This window comes from Anomaloglossus baeobatrachus, chromosome 9, assembly GCF_048569485.1.
Source record: "Anomaloglossus baeobatrachus isolate aAnoBae1 chromosome 9, aAnoBae1.hap1, whole genome shotgun sequence".
Classification (NCBI taxonomy): domain Eukaryota; kingdom Metazoa; phylum Chordata; class Amphibia; order Anura; family Aromobatidae; genus Anomaloglossus; species Anomaloglossus baeobatrachus.
This window is the reverse complement of record NC_134361.1, coordinates 14,657,523-14,674,449: the sequence shown is the minus strand read 5'-3', so window position 1 is coordinate 14,674,449 and position 16,927 is coordinate 14,657,523. Positions and strand designations below refer to the sequence as shown.

The following is a 16,927-nucleotide window of genomic DNA, read 5'->3' as shown; positions in this document are numbered from 1 at the left end:
CCTGACCTGGCGCTTCATAAGGTCTCAGGCTGTGTGCACATGGTGCGTTTGTGCGCAGATTTGTCCTAAAACCTGAAGAGAATCCTGAAGTGACTTGGTGCAGCCTAAAATCTGCCCCATGTCAATTCTTGCAGCATTTTTCAGCCATTCTAATGAATAGGTAAAATCTGCACCAAAAACGCACATTTTTCCTCTATCTCTTGGCAGGAAAAAAATGCAGAAATTTCTGCATCGAAATACTAAGGCTATGTGCGCACGTTGCGTCGGAGTACCTGCAGTTTATTCTGCACGTTTTCCTTCCCTTGGTTTTTGACCAAATGGCTTTTGACCATTTTTTAGCACTAAAAACGCATGCGTTTTTACCGCATTTTACCTGCGTTTTCACCTGCGTTTCTGCAGATGCGTTTTTGAGATCAAGACACTGAGAAATAAAGTTGAATTAGTCAAAAAGAATGAAAAAAGAGAAAAAGTATAAAATTAACTTTTAATAAAACGATATGGGAAATTATCATTTTTAATGAAAAAATAGTGGTTATGCACATTCTATCAGAAAAATAGGTGAAGTTTCTAATTTTTTAACATTCAAATTTTCGGTTATTGTGTGTGTGTAAAGGAACATTAGAACCCATTAAATTATGTCCAGAAAAGCATGCGTTTTTGGAGCCAAAAACGCAGTGGAAAAGCAGGTAAAAAGCATGAAAAACGCAGGAATTGTGATTTTGGTTGCTTTTTGCCATTTCTCATTGACTCCAATGTTAAGGAAACGCTGCAGAAATGGCAAAAACAACTGACATGCTGCTTCTTTTTCAGCATGGTTTTTGACCACAAATATGCAAATTAAACGCTGCAGAAAAAAAAGCAAAGTGCAGACAGGATTTCAACTTTTCCCATAGACTTTGCTGGAAAACAAAAATGCATGCGTTTTGGCACAAAAACGCTGCAGCTAAAAACGCTGCAGAAACGCGGGAAAAAACGCAACGTGCGAACATAGCCTAAGTGTGCATGTCGCCTTATACTCCAGTTGCATCTGGAGCTGCAGTCACCATTTTGCCAGAAGATACTTTGTTTTTTTCCCCCGGTAGAGCACTGTGAGCCGGTGCGGTCAGGTCCCATCAATGGTAAGAGGCGCCCAATGTAATACTAAATGCAGCTCTGTATGTGACAAGAGTATGACATCATAAACAAGGTGAATGTTTGCAGCTCTGGATGCGAATAGTGTAAACTCCAGTCAGTAGCAGGTGTTGGCGGTGTCACACTTTACCGCCTGTTTTCTTGTATTGGGACCAGATCAGTAATGCAAAGAGTCTTATATTTTTTGTTTTCATTTTTGCATTTTTATTTCTGAATGTTTAATAAAAATATCTAGAAAATACACAACCCCATCCGCCAGGTATTAGCATTTCATGTAAACCGCAGTAATAAGTCTGCCCCCATCATGATACAGAAGATACGAGCAGCCGCTGAGTCTCCACACGAGAGATCATCGGCTTTGTAAGATATAAGAAGACATGATACACCGATAACATCCAGTGAGCCCCCTACTTGTGCCTCGCACACACGGACGCCCCACCCAATCGTCAGAGTCACAACATTAATAAGAGCCGCCATGTCAGGAGCGGTGGTGGACGGCCCTCTCCAGAGCGCGTCCACCCCGATGCCAAAGCAATCCGGTCCGGGCCGCTGAGATCCGGGGCGCTGGATGCTGGGGCCCTATAATGACTGAAAAAGCAAAAGTATCCAGGACCGCGGAATCCTGAATCCAATTATTGTCAGAAAGGCATTAAAAATGTTTAGTCATCTTGTTATTGGCGTGAGAAAGGCGCAGCCTGGGCTGAAAGATTTTTGACAAAGAATTGGATGAAGGATCTAATGGATTTCTGGATTCACGTTGTTCCAAGCCTGAGCTGCATTGAAAATACATTGTGGTGACCAGCGGCCCCCAGCCTCATCAGGGCCCCACATACAGCGCAATGGATCTCAGCGTCCGGGACCTCTGCAGGTAATGCCAGACGGGCTGCAACGTTACAGTCGCTGCGCTAATCATCATCCAGCGCTAATTCTGATAATTTATATACATCCAATCTTATAGGAAATGGCATAAAAATGTAACAGCAGCGTAAACAATGCTCCTCGTGATCAGTGCATACAAGGCTGATACCGCCAGAGAGATACAGTCCAAGACTTAGCCCCAGCCCAGGGAACCTTCCCAATATTAATACGGCCATACAATGCTTGCTGTCAGTGAACGTGTGCGCGAGGCCCGAGCCTCACGGACTGGACGTCTCGCCCCCTCGGATCACACACAGGAGAGCGGTCAGCAGCCCCGGGCCTGCAGCGGCTCAATCATTCCTGAAAGAGAGAAGCCGCATGAGAACCGAGCGTGCACGACTGCGACTAATACATATAATCAACAGCACCAACCCCACCCGGACCGGCATCACCGGGACCGCGGTCACCACTTACGTGTCTGGACGTGTGTCGACGCTCTACAACAATGGTCTGTGTTCCCGTCGATGGAGACGTGTCCTTATAATCAGAGAGCAGCCGGAGAATGGGGTAATGATGACTGTAGCTGGAACATAAGGGCGAGAACAGGTCACTGATAACACCCACAATAACACGGTCCATCTGCTTCTGTAGCTCCTCCATGCTTTACACTACAGCACTGATTATTTTATTGAGGAGCAGCAAGAAGCACAGTTTTGCTTTAACCCCTTCCCAACATAAGGTATACAGACAGTACGGGGGGGGGTGGTACGGAAGGAGCTCAGGGGCAGGATACCATTACAGTGATACAGTCATATTATATCCACACATGCATATATTATACATCACAGTAAGCGCACTGACCTGAAGCAATACCCAAAATAATAGATATTTTCCTGCTTCTCCGTCCATTATAGTGTAAAATACAAACATTTGACAAAATAAACCCAAAAGGTAAAAAATAGTCACCTAGTTATGAAGGGGTTAAGTTTAATGAACTGTTATCTGGATTTCAGTGTTAGGCCTGGTTCACACGTCAGTGATTCTGGTTTGTGCTTTTTTTTTATTTTATATGTACCAGAATCACGTACATACGCAGACACATTATAATCAATGGGTCTGCGCACACATCAGTGAATTTTCACTGACCGTCTCTCCGTGTTGCGTACACACGTGTGCGTGATTTCCGCATGGAGACATGTCCGTTTTTTTTTCTGGCATCACTGATGTCCCATGGACCACACAATGGTGTGGTCTGTGAAACACTTACCGTATTTTTCGCTTTATAAGACGCACTTTTCCTCCCCAAATTTTGGGAGGAAAATGGGGGGTGCGTCTTATAAAGCGGTAGCGGGGGGGGGGGGGGTCCTGTCTGAGGCGATCGGGCGGGTGCCTGTGGCTGCATGCAAGCGCCCGGGTACCTGTACTTGCATGCAGCGGCAGCCGGGTACCCGTGGCTGTGTACGGGCGGCAGCGGGTGCTGTGTGGGGTCGGCAGCCAGGTACCTGTGCTTGCATGCGGTGGCAGACGGGTACCCATGGCTGTGTGCGGGCGGCAGCCGGGTGCTGTGTGCGAGCGGCAGTCGGGTGCCCGTGCAGGTACTCGGCTGCCGCCCTCACACAGTCACCCATCTGCCGCCCGCACACAGCCATGGGTACCCGGCTGCCACCGCACGCAAGCACAGGTACCCGGCGGCTTGTACGCGGGGTGGGCGGGCAGCCTGCTGGCTGCCACTCTGTGCATGCGGGGCGGGCGGCTGTGCAGCTTACCAGTTGTCCGCGGTCCCACTTTCAAATGATGGCGCCGGTGGAGCTCTTGGATGAGAGCTCCATCTGCGCACGCGCTGCTCCGGGAGTCAGCGCGTGCGCAGATGGAGCCCTTGGATGAGAGCTCCATCTGCGCATGCGTCGCTCCGGGCGCCATTACTTGAATCGGGACCGCGGACACACTCCACCACTGAGCCGTCGCCGCCGCTCCCACTACTGAGCCGCCGCTGCCACCACTGAACCGGGACCGCGGACACACGCCACCACTGAGCAGTCCCTGCCGCTGCCACCACTGAGCAGTTGCCGCCGCTCCCACCACTGAGCCGCCGCCGCCACCACTGAACCGGGACCGCGGACACACGCCACCACTGAGCAGTCCCTGCCGCTGCCACCACTGAGCAGTCCCTGCCGCTGCCACCACTGAGCAGTTGCCGCCGCCGCTGCCACCACTGAACCGGGACCGCGGACACTCACTGCACCGGCCTGCTGCACGGCTCACACGCCACGGCTGCTGCCGCCACCACGGACCCCACGGATCCTGCCACCGCGGACGCCACCGCGCCTGCAACCACGGCACCTGCAACCACGGACCCCGCTGCCACTGACCTGCCGCGCCTGCCAGCACAACCTGTGCCTCCTGTGACCCCGCTTCACCACCACTGCTGCCCCCCTCCGGTAAGAGAACACCGGAGTATAAGACGGACCCCATTTTTCTTTTTTTTACCTTTTTTATGTCTAAGTTTGGGGTGCGTCTTATATTCCGGTGCGTCTTATAAAGCGAAAAATACGGTACATTGAAAATAAAAAACATCTTTAACTCCCCTTCTCCAGCTTCTGCTTCAGAGCCGGCTACTTATTCTCATGCATATTGATGTATGCAGCCACAGCCGACCCGGAAGTAGCTGCAGCAGAGCTCAGGGCCGGCCGGAGATTCAGCACCACAGACAGCAGGAGCGGGGGCAGGCGAGTATACGTCCATGTACAATCACGAATCACGGATTGCACATGGACAACCCACATGTGCCGTGAATCATGGCACACGGAGGGACATATGCATTTTTTACACGTCAGTGAAAAACGTCTGTTTTTCACTGACATGTGAAACAGGCCTTGTACTGCAGTCATCCCCAGAGCTGCACTCACAATTCTGCTGCTGTAGGAATCTATCAGTGTTTTCCACATTATAGTCTACAAAGCTGTTGACGTCTGATTTGTTTCTTTGGGTTGGCACAAAAGCAAAAAGACTTTTCGGATTAATCTTGCTCTGATGCCGTCCGTGTGATGGCGGCTTCTCATGGATTGTTTAATTGGAGAAGACAGCAGTGTTTATTATCAATTGAGAAAATCTGATTAAACTCAGACTGATTTTTGCAAATAATAAATCACCACTCGCTGCTGATTGAGGGGTACTCTGCACAGCACCACGGGGGGACCGCACGTGTCAGCGGAGGCAGCTCACCACTCGCTGCTGATTGAGGGGTACTCTGCACAGCACCACGGGGGGACCGCACGTGTCAGCGGAGGCAGCTCACCACTCGCTGCTGATTGAGGGGTACTCTGCACAGCACCACAGGGGGACCGCACGTGTCGGCGGAGCTACTCACTGCTGATTGTGGCGTACTCTGCACAGCACCACGGGGGGACCGCACGTGACGGCGGAGGCAGCTCACTACTCGCTGCTGATTGAGGGGTACTCTGCACAGCACCACGGGGGGACCGCATGTGTTGGCAGAGGTAACTCACTACTCGCTGCTGATTGAGGGGTACTCTGCACAGCACCACGGGGGGACCGCACGTGTCGGCGGAGGCAGCTCACTACTCGCTGCTGATTGAGGGGTACTCTGCACAGCACCATGGGGGGACCGCACGTGTCGGCGGAGCTACTCACTGCTGATTGTGGCGTACTCTGCACAGCACCACGGGGGGACCGCACGTGTCGGCGGAGGCAGCTCACTACTCGCTGCTGATTGAGGGGTACTCTGCACAGCACCACGGGGGGACCGCACGTGTCGGCGGAGACAGCTCACTACTCGCTGCTGATTGAGGGGTACTCTGCACAGCACCATGGGGGGACCGCACGTGTCGGCGGAGCTACTCACTGCTGATTGTGGCGTACTCTGCACAGCACCACGGGGGGACCGCACGTGTCGGCGGAGGCAGCTCACTACTCGCTGCTGATTGAGGGGTACTCTGCACAGCACCACGGGGGGACCGCATGTGTTGGCAGAGGTAGCTCACTACTCGCTGCTGATTGAGGGGTACTCTGCACAGCACCACGGGGGGACCGCACGTGTCGGCCTCTTTGGCGGAGGCAGCTCTGGAGCAGTGATTGCAGGATTATTTGCAGCAGCTTGTCCTCCTGCACATAAAGTAACATTGCTTCGCTTTCTTAAGCTTCGTGCCCCCCACTTCCCACTGCCCCGCACCCCCACTCACTTTCTGGTGATCACCTCCTGGCTGACGCTCTTAGTCTCTCGCTGTTGACGCAGCCTGAAAAGCTCCTGAGAAGAAAGTAACAAAGTCAGTCTCCGGCCAGTGACACATTGTAACAAGCTCCCAGCCTGCAGTAATGGAGACCTGCGTAGCTGTGGGGGGTGGTGCAGCATGGTGGTCCTGTGACTGGGGAGCACGGCCAACCTTCTACCTCTGTGGTTCAGACCGGTGCTTTGGCCGCCGTGTATCTGCAGGACCCCGGCTCACCCCCCCCCCATAGCATTAGCTCCTTTACCTCTTGCTGCCTCCTGATGAGGGAGTCTCTCTCCTCCAGGGAGGACGTCAGCTCCTGCAGCCTCATCTGTAAATCGCTGCTGCTTCCTTCCCGAGAAACCACATCGTGCTGGAACTTAGAGATCTGGGACTGCAATACACAATTCATCCAAACATCACCGGCACATCCCACAGCCAAAATCATCATACAGCATCAACTCGGCCTCTGGAGACTCTGAATGTGACTGAAGGTATATCCTAAATCTGGAGAATCTGATGTCGCCACCAGATGGCGCTGTCCTAATGTGATGTCATCAGGCGGCGCTGCTGTAATAGAATGTCATCATATTGAAAGCATATTATATATATTATATAATTACACATACATACAAATTTTCTCTCCAGGACAGGAGACAAACTCTAGCGCAGCGCCACCTATTGGAAGTAGCGATCCTAAAAGTTAAATGTGGATTTTTAACAATCCTTTACAAATAACTTAGGATATATATGCCAGATCAGAATCCCAATTTGCAGACACGGTGTTTCGGGGTGCTTGCTCCTCGTCAGTACAAAGTATGGGGTGTCTGATCTGGCTATGAGAAGCTTACATACACACACACGCACAAGCACACACATACGCACTCCGTATGAACTGTAACCATACGGAGCGGATAAAACATTGTCAAGTGCTCACACATATTTTGAGACACTACACTATGTATTTTGAAAAGTTTTCTGGCGTTTGCAGCACTTTTAGATGTACTGCTGAATCAATCTATCTTGGTTTGGTTCTGTTTGTAGCTGGATTTCAGGAGCAGCAGCCACAAGGTGGCGCTGTTCTATGGAGTAACCTGTGCACTGAAATGTCTGGTCATGTGACTCTGCGGAGGATTGTGTACATGATACCATGGTGATTGTAACTTCTTCCCCCTGAACCCTTTACATGAGCTGGGAGTCAAATTCACATTATACATTTAAAAAATACTGTGCAAATGTTTTACGCAGATGTGGAAAAAATTATGAAGAGTCAGAATATTTCATATGGAGAAGTGATAATAGGTTTTTTATCAATTAAAATGCAAAGTAAATAAAGATAACAGAACTGTAAGGGGCACTTCTCACATAGCGAGATCGCTGCTGAGTGCCAGGTTTTGTGACGCAGCAGTGACCTCATTAGCGATCTCGCGGTGTGTGACACTAAGCAGCGACCTGGCCCCTGCTGTGAAATCGCTGATCATTACACACTGCTCTGGTTCATTTTTTCCTCGTTGGTCTCCCACTGTGCAGCACACATCGGCGTGTTTGACGGCGGGAGACCAACGAGCACTGACTGTGTAAGCAGCCTACGCTGGTAACCAGGGTAAATATCGGGTAATTAAGCAAAGCGCTTTGCTTGGTTATCCGATATTTACCCTGGTTACCAGCGTACACAGCTTAGCGCTGGCTCCCTACACACATACCCAGGGTAAATATCAGGTAACTAAGCAAAGCGCTTTGCTTAGTAACCCGATGTGTACCCTAGCTACGTATACAGGGAGCCAGCGCTGGCAGCCTGTAAGCGGTGTACGCTGGTAACCAGGGTAAATATCTGGTAACCAAGCAAAGCGCTTTGCTTGGTTACCCGATATTTACCCTGGTTACCAGCGTACACAGCTTAACGCTGGCTCCCTACACACGTAGCCAGGATAAATATCGGGTAACTAAGCAAAGCGCTTTGCTTAGTAACCCGATGTGTACCCTAGCCATGTATACAGGGAGCCAGCGCTGGCAGCCTGTAAGCGGTGTACGCTGGTAACCAGGGTAAATATCGGGTAACCAAGCAAAGCGCTTTGCTTAGTTACCCGATATTTAGCCTGGTTACCAAGCGCAGCATCGTTACACGAGTCACTGGTGAGATCTGCCTGATTGACAGCTCACCAGCGACCATGTAGCGACGCACCAGCGATCCTGACCAGGTCGTATCGTGGTCGGAAATCGCTGGTACGTTGGTTAGTGAGACGGCACCATAAGTCCCCTCAGTATCTGCAGAGCTGGTGGCACTGCTGGACATATACTTTCAAAGAGAAGTAACGTGATGTGTGCGAATACGGAGGGGATTTACATTTTATATTTCTTCAGTCATTTTTCAAATTGTTCATTGATAGTTTTATTCTAGTCTATGTAGGAAGCCTCTTAATTCTTAATGTGCAGCATTTGTTCCACGCCTGCCTACAACTTTTGCACAGTCGTGTATATGCAATATAGATCTATTGTAACATACATTATACATAGCTCTGACTCACCCTTAAAGTGCGGATCTCCTTGTCCTTCTCCTCTCGGAGGCTGTCAATCATGTCCTTGTACTGTCTGGTGATCTCGTCCGTCTTGGTCTGGAGCAGGGGGCTGGAGACGGTTTCAGTGACCTGAGGAAAAAGGAGAAGTCGTCCCTGAATCTCATCCACCGTATACACAAATATGGGGAAGTCTCCTCCAGTTTTATGTAAATTAACGTCAACGGCCAAAACAGCGGAGAAAATAAGAACAAGGTCCTGAGCGTGTGCGAGCTCCTCATCCCGGAGCAGAACTATCGTAACATGGGACCCCGATATGTGCCCGGACCCACCTGCACGCGCAGGTTCTTGTTCTCCTGCTGGAGGGCGTTCTTGGCGTATTCCATCTCCTTTAAGCGGTAATCTTTGTCACTCTCCGCATTGCGCATGGCCAGGATGTTTTCCTCCACGCCGCGCAGCTTCATCTGACCGTCTTTAATTTCTTGCTGAATACACAAAATAACAAAACAAATAAATAAAAATTCACCAGACAAATACACCGATGCAGCAGAGCCAAGAGTGTTACATAGGACTGCATGACCTGTGCTGCTGCATCTACCTCTGCGCACAGCGAGCTCTGCTACATCACAAGCGAAAAATATCATCCTTAGAATGATTGATGGAAAATGTCACAAAGAAAGAAACCCAGGACAAGTGTTACATTGTGACCTTCAGTTATTGTGTACATGAAAAAATGATGTGCCCCCTCCAGGGGCTTTTTTGTCCCCAATCCTCTACCCATTTACATCAATACAGAGAAAAAGTATGTGTCCCCCATGGGCCAGATATACACTGGGGAGGAGGGATTCAGGGGGAAATTGGGCCAGATGCTACACACCAGGGGGAGGGTGACCGGGCTGGACGTTGTACACTGGAGGGGGGAGGGGTCTGGGGGGGACGGGACACAATGACTGTAGGAAAAAAGTGAATTCACTGAATTGGAGTTGCGGCCCCCCACTCTCCTCCGCACGGCCCCCATAGATATCACAGATTAGGGCCGGTACCTGCTGTTGGCGATTCTTTTCCCGTAAAGAAGCCAAAATGGTGTCATATTCCTTGATCTGCTCGTCCTTAAAAGTCAGGTCCCGCTCCAGGCTTTTCTTATCAATTTCTAATTTCTGCAGGAGAAAGAAACTGATATCAATCACTTTATTAATTTCCTCTAAATATTAAAGTAAAAAATGAGGCGAGGCCGAGAGGTAGTAACACGGGGGTCACATTCAGCTCCCCTGTGTTACGAGAGCCCAGAATCCAAATCCAATATCAATAGCAAAGTCCAAAAGTAAAGGATGCGGCACATCTAAAAGACACGGCTTTATTGTCTCCACAAAACAATGACGTAAGGATGGAGTCCAGAAAACCTTAAAAAGTCACATGAAACACAAGGTGACGCGTTTCGAGGTGGTCACCTCTTATAGAGTCCAATAATCGTATATACTGAGCAGCGCTGCCTGCGACCTCCACCTCTAGCTGAGGGGTTTCTAAACCAAAAAATGCTGAACTTTTTACATCTCCTCCACATACAGTAAGAAAAGAAATGTTTGGATACATTAGATGGGTTATTGCTGACCATTTATCGGTTGCCACAGCTTTTGTGTTTTGCACCCAAGATATCTGACACTACATAGTGTACAACACGTGCTATACTCCACAGAGGTGCGCCCACAAGTGTGAACGGTTACTTATCTGCGCCACATCTGTGAAATCCCATTGTGGCAAACAAGTTTTATCTTTAATATGTGATGTTTGAAAAAATAAAACTTGGAATAAAATTCCAGGTAAAGTATCCTTTACTTTTGTACTTTGCTAACACAGGGGTCACCCACAATGAGGGCCGAGTGGTAGTAACACAGGGGTGGGTGGAGGTCACCCACAATGGGGGCCGAGTGGTAGTAACACAGGGGTGGGGGGAGGTCACCCACAATGGGGGCCGAGTGGTAGTAACACAGGGGTGGGGGGAGGTCACCCACAATGGGGGCCGAGTGGTAGTAACACAGGGGTGGGGGGAGGTCACCCACAATGGGGGCCGAGTGGTAGTAACACAGGGGTGGGGGGAGGTCACCCACAATGGGGGCCGAGTGGTAGTAACACAGGGGTGGGGGGAGGTCACCCACAATGGGGGCTGAGTGGTAGTAACATTAACTCATGGGTCATCTATAACGTTGGAATGGCTGACTAATGACAGCTATACATGAGGGGTTTTATTCATGACCTCTTTATTTTATATATGCAGTAATGAAAACAAAATTATGGCCACAATGTATTAACCCTTCTGCTTCCCGTTTATTCCAACTGCAGTGACTCTTACATTTAAATCATTCTGTAAATGCCCCAGGTCATCCCGCAGACTGCTGAAGGTGGATAAGACCAGTCTCATCGACTTATCTGAAGTCCTTCGCATCTGTGGGGGGAAACAATAAAATACATATACATTTCTATATAGCACCCATATAATGACCGGTGAGAATATCTAGCGCCCATATAAGGAGAGGTGAGAATATTTAGCGCCCATATAAGGAGAGATGAGAATATTTAGGGCCCATATAAGGAGAGATGAGAATATTTAGCGCCCATATAAGGAGAGATGAGAATATCCAGCGCCCATATAAGGAGAGGTGAGAATATTTAGGGCCCATATAAGGAGAGGTGAGAATATCTAGTGCCCATATAAGGAGAGGTGAGAATATTTAGGGCCCATATAAGGAGAGGTGAGAATATTTAGCGCCCATATAAGGAGAGATGAGAATATCTAGCGCCTATATAAGAAGCGGTGAGAATATCTAGCGCCCATATAAGGAGAGGTGAGAATATCTAGCGCCCATATAAGGAGAGGTGAGAATATCTAGCGCCCATATAAGGAGAGGTGAGAATATCAAGCGCCCATATAAGGAGAGGTGAGAATATTTAGCTCCCATATAAGGAGAGGTGAGAATATCAAGCGCCCATATAAGGAGAGGTGAGAATATTTAGCTCCCATATAAGGAGAGGTGAGAATATTTAGCTCCCATATAAGGAGAGGTGAGACTATCAAGCGCCCATATAAGGAGAGGTGAGAATATCAAGCGCCCATATAAGGGGTGGTGATAGTATATAGTGCCTGTGTATAAGCTGATCAGTGTCGGTATCGTCTCACCTGGAGGAGGTAGCGGATCTGCTGCTTGGTGAGTTCAGAGACTCCTTTAGGGATCAGAGATTCAATATCTTCCTCTGACTTTAGAGAAAGAAAAGCGTCATAATAACATTATCTATAATAATCACACATTGTAACAAGCCCTCAGCTGAGGTGTATTCATCCATATAGAGTTTCAGTTACTGAATGTAAAAAAATATGTTTCCATTCACTGACAGCAAGCAAACATCAAGAAACGTTGAGAAAATGGAATCCAAGGAATGACAGAAAGCCGATCCGTCCTGTGACTTTGTATCCAGTGTTACATTTGTAGCAGTTGCTGGATTTACCTGATATTCAGAGTCTGACGGTTTCCTGAGAAAAGAAGGAAAAAGCTCGAATTAGAAATCTCCAGTAACTACGTCTCCAAACCGACAGAAATATCCCGGGTCGGCGGCGGCGCTCACCTGGCGCCAATCTTCTCCACGTGCGTCAGCAAACAGCTGTACAGATCATTGTTCTTCCTGCTCAACTCGGCCAACAGCTCCCCGAAATAACGGGCGTCCAGCTGCTCCGGGCCCGAACTGCTGCTGCTGCTGCTGCGGTGCTGAAACCACAAAAGCGGACAGGAGGAATGAGCTGCGTGCTACAGACCAAGCGGGACCAGAAATAAAGGCCACACTTGGGGAGGGTCTGGAGGTGGAGGATCCCTTTAATAGATCCTATTAGATCTGTTTGTAACAAGAATAAATACTTTTATTTTCTAAGGTTCCTCAGTCCCCAGACCTGAGCAGTGGTCCTGTGCGCCTCATTTCCAGGTGTCGGCACCTGAGCGGGGCGGTCAACGGAGCCAGCCCCCTTCACACACCGCTCTGATGATGTGCCGGACCTGGGAAACCGCTAATAGCCTGAAAATAACACTATAGTAATAAGTTCTTTACAATCCCGTTAGATGTGATCCTAACAGTTTTGCAAGCGGTTAAGATGTGGTCCAGGACTGAAGAATTCTCGGCTGCTTTCCTCCACAGTCAGCCGCGTCTACAGGTTGTTTGCAGAATTGTATCTCAGCCCCATTGACTGAAGTCGAGCAGCAGAAATCACACACAAGCTGTAGACGGGTGGGACAAATCTAGGAGGAAAACAGCAGTTACTAATCCAGTACAATCCCTTTAAGCCCTCCCACTCTATTAGTAACTCTCCTGTATGGGTTTCCTTGTGTCAGTCTACACTGAAGCTCTGAGGCTTTACTCATGAAGCAGCACATTACTCCCAGGCTCAGGATACAGAAGAGCGCCTGACAATACGAGGCAGACGCCTCGCACCGCTCCGTCCATCAGGCTATGTGTCCACGGTAGAATGTACCTGCGGATTTTTCTGCATGAAAATCCGCGACTTTTGCGGCAAATCCGCACCTTATTTTTGCCGCGAAATTGCCGCGGATTTTGATGCGGATTTTTTTTTTTTTCCCCCATTCTATAGCCAAAATCCGCACCAAAATCCGCAACAATAATTGACATGCTGCAGATTTTTCCGGATCAAAATCCGCCGCGGAAAAATCCGCAGCATGGACACAGCATTTCCAAAATGCCATTGAAATGGCTTGGAAGTGCCGCTGCTGCAGATTTTCGGAAAATCCGCGGCAAATCCGCGGCAAAATCCGCAGCGTGGGCACATAGCCTCAGATGCTCCTGATCAGATACAAGGGAGGATACAACGTTTCATTGCTCCACAGCGATACTTTCTGATCCTTGTGTCAGTCTACACGGTCTGGTTCTGTTCCTGAACCAGGAATCTCAGGAAGGGGGGGAAAAAAAAAAAAAAAAAAAAAGCTACAGGTCCCCACAGAACAGGATCATACTCCTATGTGTTGAAGGAGAAGTAGTCATCCTCAGCGCCGTCTAAAACAGCTGATAACAGGAAACCATAGAATTTTTTTTTCCCACATGTGAAACTAATGCAGGTAAGATGCATATAGGGGTCAGTTTGCAGTCCTGGTACATTAAAGGGTGAAAAACAGAAAAACTATAAAAAAAAAAAAAAAATCAAATGAAAGCGGGAAAATGAGCGGGTGGTTCAGTGCCAGGACCCGTATCCCGCCCGTCAGGCGGTACATTGCCTTCCCGGTGGCCGCACCTTCCTTCTGGTTGTGACTTGTCCACATGGAAGAAAATCAACTTCATAGAAATCTAAATGTTCGATGAAGATTTCAGTAGAAAGATCCAGGAGTCTCGGCGATTTAGGGGTCTCTACCAGACTCTATACTTAATGGATCTCTATAGAGATTAATCCATACGTATTCTAAAGTATCAATCAAATAAAGAGCTGATGTCCGCTGTGTAAGTGACGACTCTGAACTTTGTTACAATCTGTCACTATTGTCAAGATCTCTGCTTGTTGTCAGCGATTGTGATTACGGCAGTGTCACGAACCACCGGGGGGGTCACTCAGAAATCCCCCGCGCTGGCTACCAGTACGTCACAATCGGGGGGTAACAAGTGGGGGTCACCCCTCCTTTATACCTCCCGACCGACAGACAGAGCACGTGACGCGCTCTCTAGCGCCCCTCTTATAGTCAGGCCAATTATGGAATTGCCCGACAATAAGCAAGGAGGCCGCTATACTACTTATGCCGATTATTGAAGGGCCCCCGGTGAGAGTAGGGTATATATTCCCCCGACCTCCGCGGGCGGAATATATAAAATCTCCCCGAATCTCACTGGCCTCCCCACAATAATCCTTGGCACAACTCGCTGCCACCAACCGCTTCACGGTAACTATTAGCCGAACACACAGACGTGGGATTCAAGATCGAGATAACAGAACAGCCCAAGATTAATTATATAATTTAATCAGCCTAAAGCACACTAGAACTACAATATATACAATAGGGAATCTACAGAATATACATATGTCAGAGTACAGTTACAACCAAAGCATGGGTTACAAACAGGCATACACAGTTCCAGCAGTTACCTTGTGCGTCTGGCCACAGGGGGGCGCCATAGACCAGGTTTCCAGGAACTCCCTCACAGGTCTTTCCCAACCAGGCCCCCGAGCAGAAGAACACTGGAAAATGGCCGAAGTAGGGTTATCAACCTGGGCAAATCCAGGTCCCCTCCTACCTTAGTGACCTCAGAGGGAGCACTGCTCCACCCCTGGCTGGAGTTATGGACAATCCACAACATGGAATATGGGCCATAACTTTGCCTGGGAGCGTCGTAGGCGGACATCAATGCTCTCATTGTGACAGTTATGAATTTAGCTACAGAATGAGAGGACTCATGACTTGTCTACTAGTTCCACATTGGCTGATACCACGTTTGGGGTATTTCCCAATGTCCTACTCCCATAAAAAAGGTGTGCCAGCATCGTCCGCATGCGGAGACACCATTTTTATGGTTGCCATATTTATCGGAAATATGGCTTGCGAGATATGAACCATTTTTTACTGGAGTCGTTCTGTCTGGATACTTCCATAGCCTTGCTAATTAGATAGCAGCCCCTACCACAGGGTCACGGCAGGGAGTCATCCTGTGTCCATTGTTCCCACATCACCTAATCTCCATATCACAGGAGATGGCCATGGGATGTGTTGCTGGGATGTGACACCTTCCCAGATGGTGGACATTGAGAACAAGAAGGGAGGGGGCACTGCCAGGGAGTGATGAGAGCGATTATGACTGGAAGTCATAATTCATCTTCATATCCCAGGGTTTCCCTCACACCTCCCCCCTTTTGAGGGCGCTAGGGGGCAGCACACTCCGGTGTTCCCCCGTGCGCCCGTCCGCGACCTCTCCTTGTCGGGACAGCCCGTCAGCGTTACCGTGGTCACGGCCCCTTTTGTGTCGAATGGTGAAGTTGTATTGCTGGAGCGCAAGGCTCCATCGCAACAATCGCCCATTCGTCCCAGAGACGGTGTGCAACCAGCTGAGGGGATTGTGGTCCGTCTCCACGATGAAGTGGCGCCCGTATAGATAGGGTTGCAGACGCTGCAGGGCCCACACTATGGCCAGGCACTCCTTTTCCATCGCGGAATAGGCCACTTCCCTTGGTAACAGCTTCCTGCTCAGGTACAAGACTGGGTGCTCTTGGCTCGCAGAGTCCACCTGGCTGAGCACCGCACCGAGGCCGAAGTCACTGGCGTCGGTCTGTACTACAAACGGCCGCGTGAAGTCGGCTGCCTGTAGCACGGGCGGGCTGGACAGGGCGTCCTTTAGGGCCCGGAAGGCTGTCTCGCAGTCCATTGTCCAATCGACTGCAGAGGGCAGCTTCTTCTTGGTGAGGTCCGTCAAGGGCTTTGCCAGGCTACTATAGCATGGAACAAACCTCCTATAGTACCCAGCGGTCCCCAAGAAGGACATCACCTGCTTCTTGGTCCTGGGGGTGGGCCAGGATGCGATGGCTTCCACTTTCTCAGGCTCGGGCTTCAGTGTTCTCCCGCCTACCCGGTGACCGAGGTACTGGACCTCGCTCATGGCCAGCTGACACTTTCCCGGCTTGATGGTCAAACCTGCCTGGTGGATCCGCCTGAGCACCTGTGCTAGATGCTGTAGGTGATCTTCCCAGGTGGGACTGAAGACGGCAATGTCATCCAGGTACGCGGCCGCGTACCCTTCAAGTCCCTTGAGCAGGGTGTTGACCATCCGCTGGAAAGTGGCAGGGGCATTCCTCATCCCGAATGGCATCACCGTGGACTCGTACAGTCCAAATGGGGTAATAAAGGCAGAGCGTTCCCTGGCCTTGCGAGTCAGGGGGATCTGCCAATATCCCCGGCTCAGATCCATGATGGTCAGGTACTGAGCCCCGGCCAACTGATCGAGCAGGTCATCGATGCGTGGCATTGGGTACGCATCGGCGACCGTGACAGCATTGAGCCCCCTGTAGTCCACGCAGAACCGAGTGGTTCGGTCCTTCTTAGGGACGAGGACTACAGGCGAGGCCCAAGCGCTGTTGGATGCCTGGATCACCCCCAGCTTCAGCATCTCGTCAATCTCCTGGCGCATGTGTTGCTGCACCTCCAGGGAGACCCGATATGCTGAACGCCTGATCGG

At 49.8% G+C, this 16,927-nt stretch overlaps 1 protein-coding gene across 3 annotated transcripts in view; it reads right to left on the bottom strand.

Moving 5' to 3' along the window:
• Nucleotides 1-1,317: 1,317 nt before the first annotated feature.
• POF1B (POF1B actin binding protein) overlaps nt 1,318-16,927 on the bottom strand; it is an 89,838-nt gene continuing 74,228 nt past the window's right edge. The window contains exons 9-19 of one of the 3 annotated variants that reach the window (XM_075323071.1): nt 12,344-12,483; nt 12,227-12,251; nt 11,901-11,978; nt 11,076-11,168; nt 9,772-9,885; nt 9,061-9,213; nt 8,741-8,860; nt 6,481-6,609; nt 6,189-6,253; nt 2,464-2,572; nt 1,318-2,349 (exon numbers count right to left, since the gene is read on the bottom strand). In XM_075323071.1, coding sequence (XP_075179186.1) covers nt 2,344-2,349; nt 2,464-2,572; nt 6,189-6,253; nt 6,481-6,609; nt 8,741-8,860; nt 9,061-9,213; nt 9,772-9,885; nt 11,076-11,168; nt 11,901-11,978; nt 12,227-12,251; nt 12,344-12,483 — 1,032 coding nt within the window. In that variant the 3' untranslated portion in view covers nt 1,318-2,343. The remainder of the gene's footprint in view (nt 2,350-2,463; nt 2,573-6,188; nt 6,254-6,480; nt 6,610-8,740; nt 8,861-9,060; nt 9,214-9,771; nt 9,886-11,075; nt 11,169-11,900; nt 11,979-12,226; nt 12,252-12,343; nt 12,484-16,927) is intronic. The other 2 variants (XM_075323072.1, XM_075323073.1) reach the window with 2 other exon arrangements.